Source organism: Salvelinus fontinalis, chromosome 20 (assembly GCF_029448725.1).
Source record: "Salvelinus fontinalis isolate EN_2023a chromosome 20, ASM2944872v1, whole genome shotgun sequence".
Taxonomy (NCBI): domain Eukaryota; kingdom Metazoa; phylum Chordata; class Actinopteri; order Salmoniformes; family Salmonidae; genus Salvelinus; species Salvelinus fontinalis.
This window is the reverse complement of record NC_074684.1, coordinates 11,440,707-11,458,780: the sequence shown is the minus strand read 5'-3', so window position 1 is coordinate 11,458,780 and position 18,074 is coordinate 11,440,707. Positions and strand designations below refer to the sequence as shown.

Genomic DNA, 18,074 nt, shown 5'->3' with positions numbered 1-18,074 from the left:
TTCCCAGTGGGTCAGAAGTTTACATACACTCAATTAGTATTTGGTAGCATTGCCTTTACATTTTTTAACTTGGGTCAAATGTTTCTGGTAGCCTTCCACAAGCTTCCCACAATAAGTTGGGTGAATTTTGGCCCATTCCTACTGACAGAGCTGGTGTAACTGAGACAGGTTTGTAGGCCTCCTTGCTCGCACACGTTTTTTCAGTTCTGCCCACAAATTTTCTATGGGATTGGGGTCAGGGCTTTGTGATGGACACTCCAATACCTTGACTTTGTTGTCCTTAAGCCATTTTGCCACAACTTTGGAAGTATGCTTGGGGTCATTGTTCATTTGGAACCCCCATTTGCGACCAAGATTTAACTTCCTGACTGATGTCTGGATGTTGCCTCAATTTTTCCACATAATTTTCCAGCCTCATGATGCTATCTATTTTGTGAAGTGCACCAGTCCCTCCTGCAGAAAAGCACCCCCACAACATGATGCTGCCACCCCCGTGCTTTGCGGTTGGGATGGTGTTCTTCGGCTTGCAAGCCTCCCCCTTTTTCCTCCAAACATAACGATGGCCATTATGGCCAAACAGTTCTATTTTTCTTTCATCAGACCAGAGGACATTTCTCCAGAAAGTACGATCTTTGTCCCCATGTGCAGTTGCAAACCGTAGTCTGTTTTTTTTATGGCGGTTTTAGAGCAGTGGCTTCTTCCTTGCTGAGCGGCTTTTCAGGTTATGCCGATATAGGACTTGTTTTACTGTGGATTTAGATACTTTTGTACCTGTTTCCTCCAGCATCTTCACAAGGTCCTTTGCTGTTGTTCTGGGATTGATTTGCACTTTTCGCACCAAAGTACGTTCATCTCTAGGAGACAGAACGCTTCTCCTTCCTTAGCGGTATGACGGCTGCGTGGTCCCATGGTGTTTATACTTGCGTGCTATTGTTTGTACAGATGAACGTGGTACCAGGCGTTTGGAAATTGCTCCCAAGGATGAACCAGACTTGTGGAGGTCTACAATTTTTGGGATGATTTCTTATGATTTTCCCATGATGTCAAGCAAAGAGGCACTGAGTTTGAAGGTAGGCCTTGAAATGCATCGACAGGTACACCTCCAATTGTCTCAAATGATGTCAATTAGCCTATCAGAAGCTTATAAAGCCATGACCTCATTTTGTGGAATTTTCCAAGCTGTTTAAAGGCACAGTCAACTTAGTGTATGTTAACTTCTAACCCACTGGAATTGTGATACAGTGAATTATAAGTGAAATAATCTGTCTCTAAACAATTGTTGGAAAAATGACTTGTGTCATGCATAAAGTAGATGTCCTAAACGACTTGCCAAAACTATAGTTTGTTAACAAGAAATTTGTGGAGTGGTTGAAAAACGAGTTTTAATGACTCCAACCTAAGTGTATGTAAACTTCCGAATTCAACTGTAGAATACTTATTGATATGAAAATGAAGCATTTTGTTTTTCATGCATAGGCTACCATATAAAACAGGCTTTATTACACTTATTTACACTTAATATCTATTCCACTTTTTACTATCCATTCATGTTTCTAATATATTCGTTTTTCCAAAAAAACATGACTTTTTAAATGCAATTAACCTCAACTTGCAGGTAAAGCTGTATGAGGCTCTATCAAAATATCAAGAAAGCTAGTTGACCATATCTACTGTTCCACTTGTAAAATGTTACATGTCAGGTGTTACGTTTACAGTTTAAAATTGAAATAAACATTATGCAAAAGGAAAGTCTATTTCATGTTGCACATGTATTTAAAAAACATTATTTTACATAACACATATTTGAAGAATTGTTCACCTTTTAACTATAATTTCTATATTTAAGAATATCAAGATTGTTTTTTTGCTTTTATCTGAGAATAAAGGGTTTGTCATGTGCGTATAGCAGTACGGTGTTGCAGCGAGATTGAATAAAGGTTAGAAATAGATTTGAATGGTCGATTTGTTTTTATCTCAAATCTCACCAATAGATGGTGCTGATGGCTACAAAATAGCTGAATTGTTTTGTTCACTGGTTTGTGATGTTTACATTGGCCTTCGCTTTAGCATTTTTTGCTCTCACGTGAACTATAGCAATCAAATGTAGAAAACTCATTCAGATCCTGGAGTAAAATCTTGCATCAATCAGCCTCCCCCGGCTGGAACCAGAATTGATCAAAACCCTCTCTTCCATGCACATGGAGGAACGCCCCATAGGAGAGCACTGTCATTCACACTATTTAGTGTACACAAGGTATCTTTCTGCCTGTTGGGCAACAGACTGCATCTCCATGAGCTGGGCCCAGCCTGCAGTTGCCATGGATACTCTGGGTGCTGACACTAGGAGGACTGAGTAGGCACTGCTTGTTTAAGACACAAATCATAACAAAGGATTAGAGGCACAAAGTACCCCTGCTGGGTTCTATGAGATACACCTCGTCCTCATCACACAGGCACTATAACTAGCTGTGTGTGCCCGTGTGCGGGTGTATGCTTGTGTGAAGGTGGAGGTCATGGTGTTTATTCAAAGCATTTTACTTTGTAAAATAGATAGTTCCCCTCATCCACTACCAATATGCACTTACCTATGCAACAGATGGTTGATTGTGGTTGTTGCTCTACTGCCATAGATGTCTGGGACTGACCTGTATGTGTTTGTGCTTCCCAGAATGAGTTCAAGCCCAAGAACATCAAGAAGAAGAAGAAGTGAAGTATTATCATGTCTGTGGACGAAAACAGAAGGTATATGGCTATGTGGGGTTTATTTCGGATAATCTTTGAAGAGGGTTTGTATGAACGCTGTCTGTTAGTGATAAGTGTGTGTCGGGATGGGATGGGGATGTTTTGGTGTCTACAGGGAAGTCAACAACAGCAACAGCACTTGACTGTATCATGCTGCCAGGGCGCTAGCATGTGGCACATCTTTAGGCTGTGTTACGTAGGACTGACACACACACAGTGACACGGCTGCTTCTTGCCAACAGGAAACTGTGATATGATAATGACATGTATTGAGGTCAGCTGGCCCCGTTCCTTACAAGAAGGAGCAGGATGATTCCCACAGCAGCAACATTATCCAGGTCACCAAAATCTGGGAGGGGCCTAAAATACTGTAATTCAACCAAAGGACTATCAACTCACTGTAACTTATTGTAGGTCTATTTATAGAGGAATTTATTCAGTTGTTTAGTGGTAACATTTTTTACCAGGCATTGGCCTATAACACAGAGTTGGAAGCAGATGTTCAGCAAGGACTCTGCTATAGACTTCTAGTGTAACAAAATGGTTCTGTTTATATTTAAAAACTAGATGTATTGAGTTTCAGTGGGTTTTAGAATGACTTCACTTTTCCGCAGTGCAAACGGCAGTGTTCCACTAGGCCTTGTGGTTTCATGTGTCCTGATTCTGGCATTGGACATAGTAATCCCCATAGGATTATAGCCTACATGTCACTTATTCAATCTCAATTCCACGTGATAATGGAAATAAATGGAACTGTGGATTGATTATGTCACAATCAATAGAAGAGTCTCTGGTTACTATGACGTTGTTAACCTAGATGAACTGTTAGTCATGATTATGACTCAATAGGTCAGAACACTGAGCAATACCACTGCTGTTCTGTCCATAGAAACAGAATCACGTTCTAGTTCTGTGGTTCTGTCATTCAGGCACAAGACAGAAAGTTGCTTGAAGGCTGTGGATCATTGTATTGTTGACCCAGACGGAGTGCACTTCACAAGGATTGTCTTTTTCTGAGAAAGCTAACCATGGATAACTCTCCTGAAGGTAAGCACTGACTGGACTGATGTAAGGTTGAAAAATGCTGGTAATTGTCCCAAAACTACCAATGGAGCAAGATTTGACTTCATTTTTACAGCCCAATAGTCATGGTGTGCTGAATGTGCCATTGCCGAACCAAGGCGTTGTCCTCTAATCTTCCTCGCGTTCTTTGTTTAGTTAACCCGGAGCAGGGAGACATACCAATGATCCCATTGGTCCATGAGCCCATGTCAGGGTACGGGTTTTCTACATAACACAATGTAACATCTGCACAGAGGTGCAATCCTAATGAAATGGGAATTGGGTGAGAAAGAATCCTAAAGATGGTCCAATGGACATGGTGAAGTCTCTTTATCTTAAAGTCATCTTTTTAACTTCCTGATGACCGCTAGGGATGAGGTGCAGAGAACCCAGAACCAGGTGAACAACTTGCAGCAGTCAATAACCCACATGCATGAGCAGCTGAATTCCATGTGGAAGCAGTTTACTGAGTTGCAGAGTGCCCTCTCTCAGGTAGTAGATTAGTCTCAGCAAGAGTAGAATGAGTCATGTGTAATCATGATGAAGATGGATGATGATGGCTGGGATTGTGATGATGATGATGACTGGAATGGTAATGGTAACTATGGCTTTGTAACTCCTGTACTCCACCTGTACCGGATAGCTCCTTGATGACAACATGCCTGTGGCACATGAAGCGGAGGGGATCCAACCGAAAAACATCACCCCTGCACAGCGGGACGGAACCCTCCCGATAGGAATCATCCAGAGGGAGGATCCCAACAAGAACCAGTCATTCCAACAAGGCATCATCCCAATAAAAAACAATGGAATGGAACAGATGGAATTTCATGGACCACCTCCACCTCCCGTCATCCCCATAGTGGGATCCTGGGATGCTAGATTGAATGCTCCACGTTGTGGAGATTTCTATGCCAGGAGAAAAGGTAATAAGAAAAGCCTTATCTTATGAGTGTGGTGTCTAAGTGTCTACGTTAAACAGGTTTAACTCAATTCATCCATTTGCCTGTAGTTGTGTTTGGGTTGTAACAAAGTATCATTGCAAGTTACACTGTCAGCTAGTGGTTGTTCTGTACGGTGACAAGCAGAGTGCTTGATTTCTCCCACTTGTCACAGATATCCGGAGTAGATATGTGGAGGATCCTGCTTTAATGACCATCACCAAGCCAGAACATTTCGAGGCCAATCCTCAGAGCCAGGCTGGCAGTTGGCCGGTGGCTAAACCTCAGTACCCAGCAACCCAAGTACAGAAAACACCAAACAGTGGAGGCTGGATCAGGTGGTTCTTTGGTGAAAAGGAAGAAGTTCCTCAGATGACAAGGATACCAGATGACAAGCATAATTCTGTAAGGAACCTGTTATGTATATTGTATACAGAGACACTCTAGTGGATTCATCTATTTCTCAGTGTCTTTATTCACATTGTCTTTATTATCTTCTTCCTTAGATTGTCTGGGATCAAAACCTGCACAGATGGGTTGACGCAAGTCCCATGCCCAAGACTGAGGTATTCACTTTAACTCACGTCATTAAAGCAGTGAATGACCATTGTATTTCAACTGTAAGAACGTTACTAATACATTTGCAAATTTGTTGATGTATTTTCCAGAACAAGCCTGTTCTACCTCCTCCACCGATGGAGATGTATCTGGGGAACTCTAGTCTCCCCGAAGGAGTGAATCCTTATTCCATGAAAGCAGGTGAATAGTGCTTTAGACTACACGAGGTTTAACTCCCAGACTGTGCCAGGCATTGATAGCCCTCTCTGATGATCTCCTGCTAACACCTTTCCTTCTAACAGCAGATAATGGAAGCCTAGGGGGCAGGTATCCCAAGCTATTCTACCCTGGTGGGATTACCACAACGCCTCTATACCAGGGTCCTGGATCGCTCCCTGCCCAGCATGCAACACTCATGGCACCGATGACTGTGCCATTCGATGTTGACAGGCAGAAACTTGGCCCAGGCACTTTACCCTTTTGATGTTCGACACTGAACAATCCTTCCGCAACGATTCATTCAATTAGCTTTAATTGACAGCAACGCCTGGCTGAAGTTGCAGGGATGTTTAAGCTATTTATTTTTTGTTTCACAGGTCGTTTTCCAGGAGGGATCATTTGATACTTCAGCATTTTAAAAGACAAAAAAATAAGATTTCGGCATAGAGAAGTTATTAAAAGTCTGTAGCTTTGATATGTTTTCTGGCATCCTTTACAAGCCCCTCGCTTGTGCATTTCTCTATGTTATATACTTTACAGATGGTTATATTATTTATACATATGTTTCCAAAATATCAAAAAAATTATTTATCTATTTCATAAACATAATATCAAATGTAAATAAAGTGCATTTTAAATTTAACACCATATATTACTTTACTGCAGGCCTGGCGTTGTGGGTGGGCCTTAGGGAGCCATGCTCGCCCTACCGCACCTCCTAGCCCATCCAAATAAAATACATGGTTGAATGAAACTTTGCATGACTTATATTTTTGTTGTTGTTGCTATAACACTAATGTAGGATATTTGGCCATTTAAAGTTTTAATTACCGCAAAACCTTTTTTCTTGTTAAAATAAATATGGCTCAAGAAATTATGACTGACAGGGATTTAGACCTAACGTAAATGCATCATGAAGCTCATTTCTCTTTTTGATGAGTCAAATTAATAGTGGGTGGAGCGTTATGTAAACAGCCTTGTGATCGTTCAGAATGTCATGTTCAAGAGTAGGCTACCTTAACTTGTTTTCTTCATCGTGGTCAAAATGAATATTAGAAATTGGTTTGCTAAAAAGAATGCCTAATCTGCTGCCACAAGTAGTGTTAAAAAATCTGGCCACAGCACAGATATGGAATAATTTACTCTTTATTGATATGACATGGACATTCCCAACCGATTCCTTTGTATCGAGTGCATTCGGAAAGTATTCAGACCCATTGACCTTTTCCCCCAAAAATGTACGTTACAGCCTTATTCTAAAATGGATTACATTGTTTCGCCCCCTCATCAATCTACACACAATACCCCATAATGACAAAGCAAAAACAGGTTTTTTGACATTTTTGCAAATGTATATAAAAAAAACTGAAATATCACATTTACATAAGTATTCAGACTCTTTACTCTGTACTTTGTTGAAGCAACTCTGGCAGAAAGTCTGGTCTCTGGCCACTGTTCTTGGGGACCTTCAATGCTGCAGAAATGTTTTGGAACCCTTCCCCAGATCTGTGCCTTGACACAATCATGTCTCGGAGCTCTACGGACAATTCCTTTGACCTCATCCTCATGGCTTGGTTTTTTGCTCTGACATGCGCTGTCAACTGTGGGCCCTTGTATAGACAGGTGTGTGCCAGTACAAATCATGTCCAATCAATTGAATTTACCTCGACTCCAATCAAGTTGTAGAAACATCTCAAGGTCGAATAAGATATTTCTGTTTTTATTTTGAATACATTTGCAATAAATTCAAAAAACCTGTTTTTGCTTTGTCATTATGGGGTATTGTGTATAGATTCATGGGGGAAACAAATGTATTTAATCCATTTTAGAATAAGACTGTAACGTAACAAAATGTGGAAAAAGTCAAAGGGTCTGAATAGTTTCCGGATGCATGTTGAAATAAGGTGATCTTTATATTTAAAGCAGTTGTTTTTCGTGTTATTATTATTGTAGCTTTTTGTGTTATTATTATTGTAGTTTGGAAGCAATGAATTTGATCGTATAGGCTTATTTGTTCAACTATAATTTTACCCAAGCGCTGGTGATCTGTTCAAAATAACCATAATGTGACTATTTCACGAATGGTCTTGAGCGCACAAGTTGGTTCAAACATTTTACAGAAAATTGTGTTATAGCCTATAATTTTCACAGAGTGATTATTGTAATTGTATTGTTATGAGGCAATTCCATTTTGGATGCTTCCCAATCTACTTCATTCAAATCAAATGTATTTTATATAGCCCTTCGTACATCAGCTGATATCTCAAAGTGCTGTACAGAAACCCAGCCTAAAACCCCAAACAACAAGCAATGCAGGTGTAGAAGCACGGTGGCTAGGAAGAACTCCCTAGAAAGGCCAAAACCTAGGAAGAAACCTAGAGAGGAACCAGGCTATGAGGGGTGGCCAGTCCTCTTCTGGCTGTGCCGGGTGGAGATTATAACAGAACATGGCCAAGATGTTCAAATGTTCATAAATGACCAGCATGGTCAAATAATAATAATCACAGTAGTTGTTGAGGGTGCAGCACCTCAGGAGTAAATGTCAGTTGGCTTTTCATAGCCGATCATTAAGAGTATCTCTACCGCTCCTGCGGTCTCTAGAGAGTTGAAAACAGCAGGTCTGGGACAGGTAGCACGTCCGGTGAACAGGTCAGGGTTCCATAGCCGCAGGCAGAACAGTTGAAACTGGAGCAGCAGCACGGCCAGGTGGACTGGGGACAGCAAGGAGTCATCATGTCAGGTCGTCCTGAGGCACGGTCCTAGGGCTCAGGTCCTCCGAGAGAGAGAAAGAAATAGAGAAAGAGATAATTAGAGAGCATAGTTAAATTCACACAGGACACCGGATAAGACAGAAGCACTCCAGATATAACAAACTGACCCTAGCCCCCCGACACATAAACTAATGCAGCATAAATACTGGAGGCTGAGACAGGAGGGGTCAGGAGACTCTGTGGCCCCATCCGATGATACCCCCGGACAGGGCCAAACAGGCAGGATATAAACCCACCCACTTTGCCAAGACACAGCCCCCACACCACTAGAGGGATATCTTCAACCACCAACTTACCATCCTGAGACAAGGATGGCCCACAAAGATCTCCGCCACGGCACAACCCAACGGGGGGAGCCAACCCAGACAGGAAGATCAGCCACTCAAGTGACGCACCCCTCCTAGGGACGGCATGAAAGAGCACCAGTAAAACAGTGACTCAGCCCCTGTAATAGGGTTAGAGGCAGAGAATCCCGGTGGAGAGAGGGGAACCGGCCAGGCAGAGACAGCAAGGGTGGTTCGTTGCTCCAGAGCCTTTCCGTTCACCTTCACACTCCTGGGCCAGACTACACTCAATCATAGGACCTACTGAAGAGATGAGTCTTCAATAAAGACTTAAAGGTTGAGACCGAGTCTGCGTCTCTCACATGGGTAGGCAGACCATTCCATAAAAATGGAGATCTATGGGAGAAAGCCCTGCCTCCAGCTGTTTGCTTAGAAATTCTAGGGACAATTAGGAGGCCTGTGTCTTGTGACCGTAGCGTACGTTTAGGTATGTACGGCAGGACCAAATCGGAAAGATAGGTTGGAGCAAGCCCATGTAAAGCTTTGTAGATTAGCAGTAAAACCTTGAAATCAGCCCTTGCCTTAACAGGAAGCCAGTGTAGAGAGGCTAGCACTGGAGTAATATGATCACATTTTTGGGTTCTAGTCAGGATTCTAGCAGCCGTATTTAGCACTAACTGAAGTTTATTTTGTGCTTTATCCGGGTAGCCGGAAAGTAGAGCATTGCGGTAGTCTAACCTAGAAGTAACAAAGCATGGATTAATTTTTCTGCATCATTTTTGGACAGAAAATTTCTGATTTTTGCAATGTTACATAGATGGAAAAAAGCTATACTTGAAACAGTCTTGATATGTTCGTCAAAAAAGAGATCAGGGTCCAGAGTAACGCCGAGGTCCTTCACAGTTTTATTTGAGACGACTCTACAACCATCAAGATTAATTGTCAGATTTAACAGAAGATCTCTTTGTTTCTTGGGACCTAGAACAAGCATCTCTGTTTTGTCCGAGTTTAAAAGTAGAAAGTATTCAGCCATCCACTTCCTTATGTCTGAAACACAGGCTTCTAGCGAGGGCAATTTTGGGGCTTCACCATGTTTCATTGAAATGTACAGCTGTGTGTCATCCGCATAGCAGTGAAAGTTAACATTATGTTTTAGAATGACATCCCCAAGAGGTAAAATATATAGTGAAAACAATAGTGGTCCTGAAACAGAACCTTGAGGAACACCGAAATGTACAGTTGATTTGTCAGAGGACAAACCATTCACAGAGACAAACTGATATCGTTCCGACAGATAAGAGCTAAACCAGGCCAGAACTTGTCCGTGTAGACCAATTTGGGTTTCCAATCTCTCCAAAAGAATGTGGTGATCAAAGGCAGCACTAAGGTCTAGTAGCACGAGGACAGATGCAGAGCCTCGGTCTGACGCCATTAAAAGGTAATTTACCACCTTCACAAGTGCAGTCTCAGTGCTATGATGGGGTCTAAAACCAGACTGAAGCATTTCGTATACATTGCTTGTCTTCAGGAAGGCAGTGAGTTGCTGCGCAACAGCTTTGTCAAATTTTTTGAGAGGAATGGAAGATTCGATATTGGCCAATAGTTTTTTATATTTTCTGAGTCAAGGTTTGGCTTTTTCAAGAGAGGCTTTATTACTGCCACTTTTAGTGAGTTTGGTACACATCCGGTGGATAGAGAGCCATTTATTATGTTCAACATAGGAGGGCCAAGCACATGAAGCAGCTCTTTAAGTAGTTTAGTTGGAATAGGGTCCAGTATGCAGCTTGAAGGTTTAGAGGCCATGATTATTTTCATCATTGTGTCAAGAGATATAGTACTAAAACACTTGAGTGTCTCTCTTGATCCTAGGTCCTGGCAGAGTTGTGCAGACTCAGGACAGCTGAGCTTTGGAGGAATACACAGATTTAAAGAGGAGTCCGTAATTTGCTTTCTAATGATCATGATCTTTTCCTCAAAGAAGTTCATGAATTTATTACTGCTGAAGTGAAAGCCATCCTCTCTTGGGGAATGCTGCTTTTTAGTTAGCTTTTCGACAGTATCAAAAATATATTTTGGATTATTCTTATTTTTCTCAATTAAGCTGGAAAAATAGGATGATCGAGCAGCAGTGAGGGCTCTTCGATACTGCACGGTACTGTCTTTCCAAGCTAGTCGGAAGACTTCCAGTTTGGTGTGGCGCCATTTCCGTTCCAATTTTCTGGAAGCTTCCTTCAGAGCTCGGGTACTTTCTGTATACCAGGGAGCTAGTTTCTTACGACAAATGTTTTTAGGGGTGCGACTGCATCTAGGGTATTGTGCAAGGTTAAATTGAGTTCCTCAGTTAGGTGGTTAACTGATTTTTGTCCTCTGACGTCCTTGGGTAGGCAGAAGGAGTCTGGAAGGGCATCAAGGAATCTTTGTGTTGTCTGAGAATTTATAGCACGACTTTTGATGCTCCTTGGTTGGGGTCTGAGCAGATTATTTGTTGCGATTGCAAACGTAATAAAATGGTGGTCCGATAGTCCAGGATTATGAGGAAAAACATTAAGATCTACAACATTTATTCCATGGGACAAAACTAGGTCCAGTATGACTGTGGCAGTGAGTAGGTCCAGAGACATGTTGGACAAAACCCACTGAGTCGATGATGGCTCCGACAGCCTTTTGGAGTGGGTCTGTGCACTTTTCCATGTGAATATTAAAATCACAAAAAATGTGAATATTATCTTCTATGACTACAAGGTCCGATAGGAATTCAGGGAACTCAGAGAGGAACGCTGTATATGGCCCAGGAGGCCTGTAAACAGTAACTATAAAAAGGGATTGAGTAGGCTGCATAGATTTCATGACTAGAAGCTCAAAAGACGAAAACGTCATTTTTTTTGTGTGTAAATTGAAATTTGCTATCGTAAATGTTAGCAACACCTCCACCTTTGTGGGATGCACGGGGGATATGGTCACTAGTGTAACCAGGAGGTGAGGCCTGATTTAACACAGTAAATTCATCAGGCTTAAGCCATGTTTCAGTCAGGCCAATCACATCAAGATTATGATCAGTGATAAGTTCATTGACTATAACTGCCTTTGAAGTGAGGGATCTAACATTAAGTAGCCCTATTTTGAGATGTGAATTTATCACAATCTCTTTTAATAAGGGCAGGAATGGAGGAGGTCTTTATCCTAGTGAGATTGCTAAGGCGAACACCACCATGTTAGGTTTTGCCCAACCTAGGTCGAGGCACAGACACAGTCTCAATGGGGATAGCTGAGCTGACTACACTGACTATACTAGTGTCAGACTCCACTAAGCTGGCAGGCTGGCTAATTACTGTCATGAATTAATCTTTCCTTGCTCTGCAAATGCGATCAAAGATTTGCATTAGCCTATTATAAAGGTGATTTAAGCAGCTGCGATGAGTGTTAGTAAAACCATCTGAATTGAATTTAAATGTCAATGTGTTTCCTATGTCATGTAGGTACTAGGCCATGCATGATACAAATATACGGGATTGTCCATTGTGCTGAAGTTAGAGATCAACGTACCGGTAATGCCGAAGCCGATCGGCGGCAAGCCACGTCAACACATGGAACGTGGACATGGGTAGGCTTATGCATGTTGTGCTTTCTATTTCGGGTTTGAAATGCTCTATAACAATGGGAATTACAACCCCACCCATTGTATAAATTGTAGTTTTACATCTCAATAAAGTAAGCTGTTGGCACATCCCTGAAAACAATACGCCCCCCAATGGAAATCAAATGCCCGTCCAAATGATTCATTCTGGGTCCGGGCCTGCTTTACTGTATGGGTGTGATGAGTAAGCTGAGACCTGAAGACTTGCGTTGGCTCCCTGAGTTATTGCCCAGGCTTTAGCTCAGTGGGATAACAGCCTTGAATTCTGCAAATCCGGTTCGAATCCTGCTGCTTCACACTGCTCCTCTAAGCAATAGATGTTTGTTTTCCAAGTTCTCCGTTTTGTAGGACTGTAATTGGTCGGAAACTGATGTTATTGCAGACCTAACGGCGTTGTTCGACTCAGATCCCAGGAAACCAATCTTACTTTCTCCAGAATGGGTCTTACCTTATTCAGTTTATCTGTGTGTTTCGTTCGATAGCACTGTGAGCTTTCACGGAAAGGCCCCTATAGCCGTTTGCTGGTATCGACAGCATGAGATGGGTTATTGATGTCATATTGACTGCCAGGTCTATACCATCATGGCTTTCACAAAATCACCTGTTATTGACACCCACAGCAAAGTGAAGAAACACACATTCGTAAGATCCAATTCAAATTTGAAGCCCAAAGAAAAGAAACAGGTGAACGAATCCCTAAAAGACTGCCGCAAACAAGCTAAAATCAATGGTTGCTTTGCCAGTGTTTTTCAAAGAATGGAGAAAGCAGGATTTTTGTTGATAAGACACTTAGCCCTAGAGATGAGAGGGAAAGTGTCCTAGTAGTGTTCACTGACAAAATATGATCTATCTCGGGAGGAATAGCATTAACTGCTCTTGAGTGTGAGAATACAGTGGTGAGGATGATTGCTTTTGTGTCTCAGGGTTGGAGATTTATCTTATCTATCACACAATGTTGCTCGAAATCATAACTTAAACTCAGAGATGTTTGGCTCTCAAATAACAGCAGCCTGTGGTAGAGTGGTCGTTAGGACAGACAGACAGAGAGAGACCTTAGACCTTACCGTCTGAGGACCAACTAGGATCACCCAGCCACATAATAATACACACAGGCACAAACGACCTGAGAGCACAGCAGGAATGGGTGGGCACAGCAGGAAAGGGAAGGATTGAAAAAGCTTCTTCTAACTTCCCCAACGCATAAGTGGTTATCTCCACCCTGCTACCACAAAAATACTTCCACCCTGCTACCATAAAACGGATAAACGTAAGTACTTCCAGTGATTGTTTCTATAAACCGAATGTTTACCTGGCCCACCACTCCACCCTGGACTTGAACAGCCTTTACAACCAGGCCAGTAAAAACCTCACAAACTTTTACAGATGCACAATTGAGAGCATCCTGTCAGGCTGTATCACCGCCAGGTACGGCAACTGCACTGCCCGCAACCGCAGGGCTCTCCAGAGGATGGTGTGGTCTGCCCAACGCATCACCTGGGGCAAACTACCTGCCCTCCAGGACACCTACAGTGCCCGATGTCAATGGAAAGGCAAAAAAGATCATCAAGGACATCAACCACCCGAGCCACGGCCTATTCACCCCGCTATCATCCAGAAGGCGAGGTCAGTACAGGTGTATTTTAGCGTCTGAATACTTATGTAAATGTCATATTTCAGTTTTTTCTTAAATAAATTAGCAACAATTTCTAAAAACCTGTTTTTGCTTTGTCATTATGGGGTAATGTGTGTAGATTGATTAGGGGGGAAATGATTTAATCAATTTTAAAATAAGGCTGTAACCTAACAACATGTGAAAAAAGGCAAACGGTCTGAGTACTTCCGAAGGCACTGCATATTCCCATACTTTAATGAAGACAGCTCTCCATCCTAGAGGGGGAGATCAATTATTTCCAGCTCCAGGGACATGTACTAGTCTGTGATGACCTAAATGCTAGAACTGGACAAGAACCTGACACCCTCAGCACACAGGGGGACAAACGGCTACCGGGGGGTGACAGCATTCCCTCCCCCATATGCCCCCATAGACACAACTACGACAACATAACCAACAAAAACAGGTCACAACTCCTGCAGGTCTGTCGCAGGACATAGTCAATGGTAGGCTTCGAGGGGACTCCTGCGGTACGTATACTGTACATATAGCTCATCTCTTGGCAGTAGTACTGTAGACTACTTTATCACTGACCACAACCCAGAGTCTCCCGAACAACAAATCCAATCCCTCCTAGACAAGATGTTTTCCTGCAATAGTGAAGGTATAAACTTAGGAAGAGGAGGAAGCCTGAACAATATATTGACCTATCAACTAACATTCCGGCAGAAAACCTAAGACAACTAACAACAATGAGAAATGGTTTGATGAAGAACGTAAAAAACGAATCAAGAAATTCTTACCAAAATACTTATCAACAGCTTGAGCCCCACTCTTGATGCAGCTTGAGCCCCACCCTTGGTGAGGGCACTAGAACAGTCTGCAGCACCCGGTCTCACGCCACTGGTCTCAGAAATCAAATGTCTACTGTTTGCAGATGATCTGGTGCTTCTGTCCCCAACCAAGGAGGGCCTACAACAGCACCTAGATCTTCTGCGCAGATTTTGTCCGACTTGGGCCCTGACACGGAATCTCAGTAAAACAAAAGTAATGGTGTTCCTAAAAAGGTCCAGACAACAAATGCAAATTCTATCTAGACACTGTTGCCCTAGAGCACACAAAGAATTCCACCTACCTGATCCTAAACATCAACACAACAGGTCACTTCAACAAGGCTGTGAAGGACCTTAGAGACAAGGCAAGAAGGGCCTTCTATGCCATCAAAAGGAATATAAAACTCAACATCTAATTAGGATCTAGCTAAAAATACTTAAATCAAATATTGAACCCATTGCCCTATATGGTTATGAGGTCTGGGGCCCGCTCACCAACCAAAGATTCATAAAATGGGACTAACACCCAATTGAGACTGCATGCAGAATTCTGCAGTAATATCCTCTAGGTACAACGTAAAACACCAAATAATGCATGCAGAGCAGAATTAGGCAGAGCAGAATTAGGCCGATACCCACTAGTGATCAAAATCCAGAAAAGAGACGTTAAATTCTACAACCACTTAAAAGGAAGCAATGCACAAGCAGTCCACCACAAAGCCCTAGCCTAGAGATGAACATAGAGAAGAGTATTCTCAGCCAGCTGGTTCTGGGGCTCTGTTCACAAACACAAACAGACCCCACAGAGCCCCAGGACAGAAACGCATTTAGACCCAACCAAATTATGAGAAATCAAAAACAGAACTATTTGGAATGCTATCTGGACCTAAACAGAGTACACAGTGGCAGAATACCTGACCACTGTGACTGATCTCAAATGAAGAATGTACAGACTCTGAAGACCTGCAACAATTTACCTAGAACTAAAGCTGCAGATAGCAATACTGGGTGATTTGAAAAGCCATAGTCAATCGATCAATAATATAATAATTATTTTAGCAAAAATGTTCATCTTTATTTTACAATCTGTAGAAACTATGAGAATGAAAATGTTCAGTACTTTTGTGAAGCATCACAGCACAGTTGAAAAACATATGGCAAATAGAAATCCAAAATGGATGGTGTTCAGAGATAGATAGGAGGGGTTGAATGGAGCTGAAGAGTGGAACTAATAACAACAAGATAACAAATGTAAAACATACGGGGTCTGTAAGATGTATATAGGTTCAGAACTTTTGTGAAATAGTACAGTTACAAATATATGGCAAACAGAAATCAAACTGGATGGACACCAGAAGGAGAGGAAGGCCAGGGCTAAAAACAAACCAAATATAATAACTATTGTAAAATAGACTGTGTCTGTAAAATGTGTATAGTATGTATAAGCTGGAAGTAGAAGCCTAAGTGTTATTGTTTAATAGTTTACTCCAATTGGGGGAGGGTTTGCGGGGAATAATAAAGGAAGGTATATTTTAAAAAGTATGTATATGTGTATGTGTTTGAAGGTATATATACGTGTATATGTATGAATGTTATATACTGTATATATGTGTATGTACACTGCTCAAAATAATAAAGGGAACACTTAAACATCACAATGTAACTCCAACTCAATCACACTTCTGTGAAATCAAACTGTCAGACAAATGTGCATGTGTCTGCTCAAACGGTCAGAAACAGACTCCATGAGGGTGGTATGAGGGCCCAACGTCCACAGGTGGGGGTTGTGCTTACAGCCCAACACCATGCAGGATGTTTGGCATTTGCCAGAGAACACCAAGATTGGCAAATTCGCCACTGGCGCCCTGTGCTCTTCACAGATGAAAGCAGGTTCACACTGAGCACATGTGACAGAGTCTGGAGACGCCGTGGAGAACGTTCTGCTGCCTGCAACATCCTCCAGCATGACCGGTTTGGCGGTGGGTCAGTCATGGTGTGGGGTGGCATTTCTTTGGGGGGCCGCACAGCCCTCCTTGTGCTCGCCAGAGGTAGCCTGACTGCCATTAGGTACCGAGATGAGATCCTCAGACCCCTTGTGAGACCATATGCTGGTGCGGTTGGCCCTGGGTTCCTCCTAATGCAAGACAATGCTAGACCTCATGTGGCTGGAGTGTGTCAGCAGTTCCTGCAAGAGGAAGGCATTGATGCTATGGACTGGCCCGCCCGTTCCCCAGACCTGAATCCAATTGAATCCACATCTGGGACATCATGTCTCGCTCCATCCACCAACGCCATGTTGCACCACAGACTGTCCAGGAGTTGGCGGATGCTTTAGTCCAGGTCTGGGAGTAGATCCCTCAGGAGACCATCCGCCACCTCATCAGGAGCATGCCCAGGCATTGTAGGGAGGTCATACAGGCACGTGGAGGCCACACACACTACTGAGCTTCATTTTGACTTGTTTTAAGGACATTACATCAAAGTTGGATCAGCCTGTAGTGTGGTTTTCCACTTTAATTTTGAGTGTGACTCCAAATCCATACCTCCATGGGTTGATAAATTTGATTTCCATTGATAATTTTTGTGTGATTTTATTGTCAGCACATTCAACTATATAAAGAAAAAAGAATTTAATAAGAATATTTCATTCATTCAGATCTAGGATGTGTTATTTTAGTGTTCCCTTTATTTTTTTGAACAGTGTATATATTTAGATATATACACTACCGTTCCAAAGTTTGGGGTCTAGAGCAGCACAAACTGGCTCTAACAAGAATAGAAAGAGAAGTGGGAGGCCCCGGTACACAACTGGGGCAAGAGGACAAGTACATTAGAGTGTCTATTTTGAGAAACAGACGCCTCACAAGCCCTCAACTGGCAGCTTCATTAAATAGTATCCGCAAAACACTAGTCTCAACGTCAACAGTGAAGAGACGATTATGGGATGCTGGCCTTCTAGGCAGAGTTCCTCTGTCCCGGTGTCTGTGTTTTTTTGCCAATCTTAATCTTTTCTTTTTATTGGCCAGTCTGAGATATGGCTTTTTCTTTGCAACTCTGTCTAGAAGGCCAGCATCCCAGAGTCGCCTCTTCACTGTTGACGTTGAGACTGGTGTTTTGCGGGTACTATTTAATGAAGCTGCCAGTTGAGGACTTGTGAGGCGTCTGTTTCTCAAACTAGAAACACTCTTAAACACTCTAATGTACTTGTCCTCTTGCTCAGTTGTGCACCGGGGCCTCTTTCTATTCTGGTTAGAGCCAGTTTGCGCTGTTCTGTGAAGGGAGTAGTACACAGCGTTGTTCGAGATCTTCAGTTTCTTGGCAATTTCTTGCATGGAATAGCCTTCATTTCTCAGAACAAGAATAGACTGATGAGTTTCAGATGAAAGTTCTTTGTTTCTGGTCATTTTGAGCCTGTAAT

At 42.4% G+C, this 18,074-nt stretch overlaps 1 protein-coding gene across 1 annotated transcript; it reads left to right on the top strand.

Moving 5' to 3' along the window:
• Positions 1-2,486: 2,486 nt before the first annotated feature.
• LOC129817918 (protein transport protein Sec16A-like) lies at positions 2,487-6,276 on the top strand. Its single transcript, XM_055873517.1, has 5 exons — positions 2,487-4,730; positions 4,921-5,150; positions 5,252-5,311; positions 5,414-5,504; positions 5,606-6,276. The coding sequence occupies exons 1-5, from the start codon at positions 4,463-4,465 to the stop codon at positions 5,785-5,787; spliced, it is 831 nt and encodes a 276-aa protein (XP_055729492.1). The 5' UTR covers positions 2,487-4,462; the 3' UTR covers positions 5,788-6,276.
• The last annotated feature ends 11,798 nt before the right edge of the window (positions 6,277-18,074 follow it).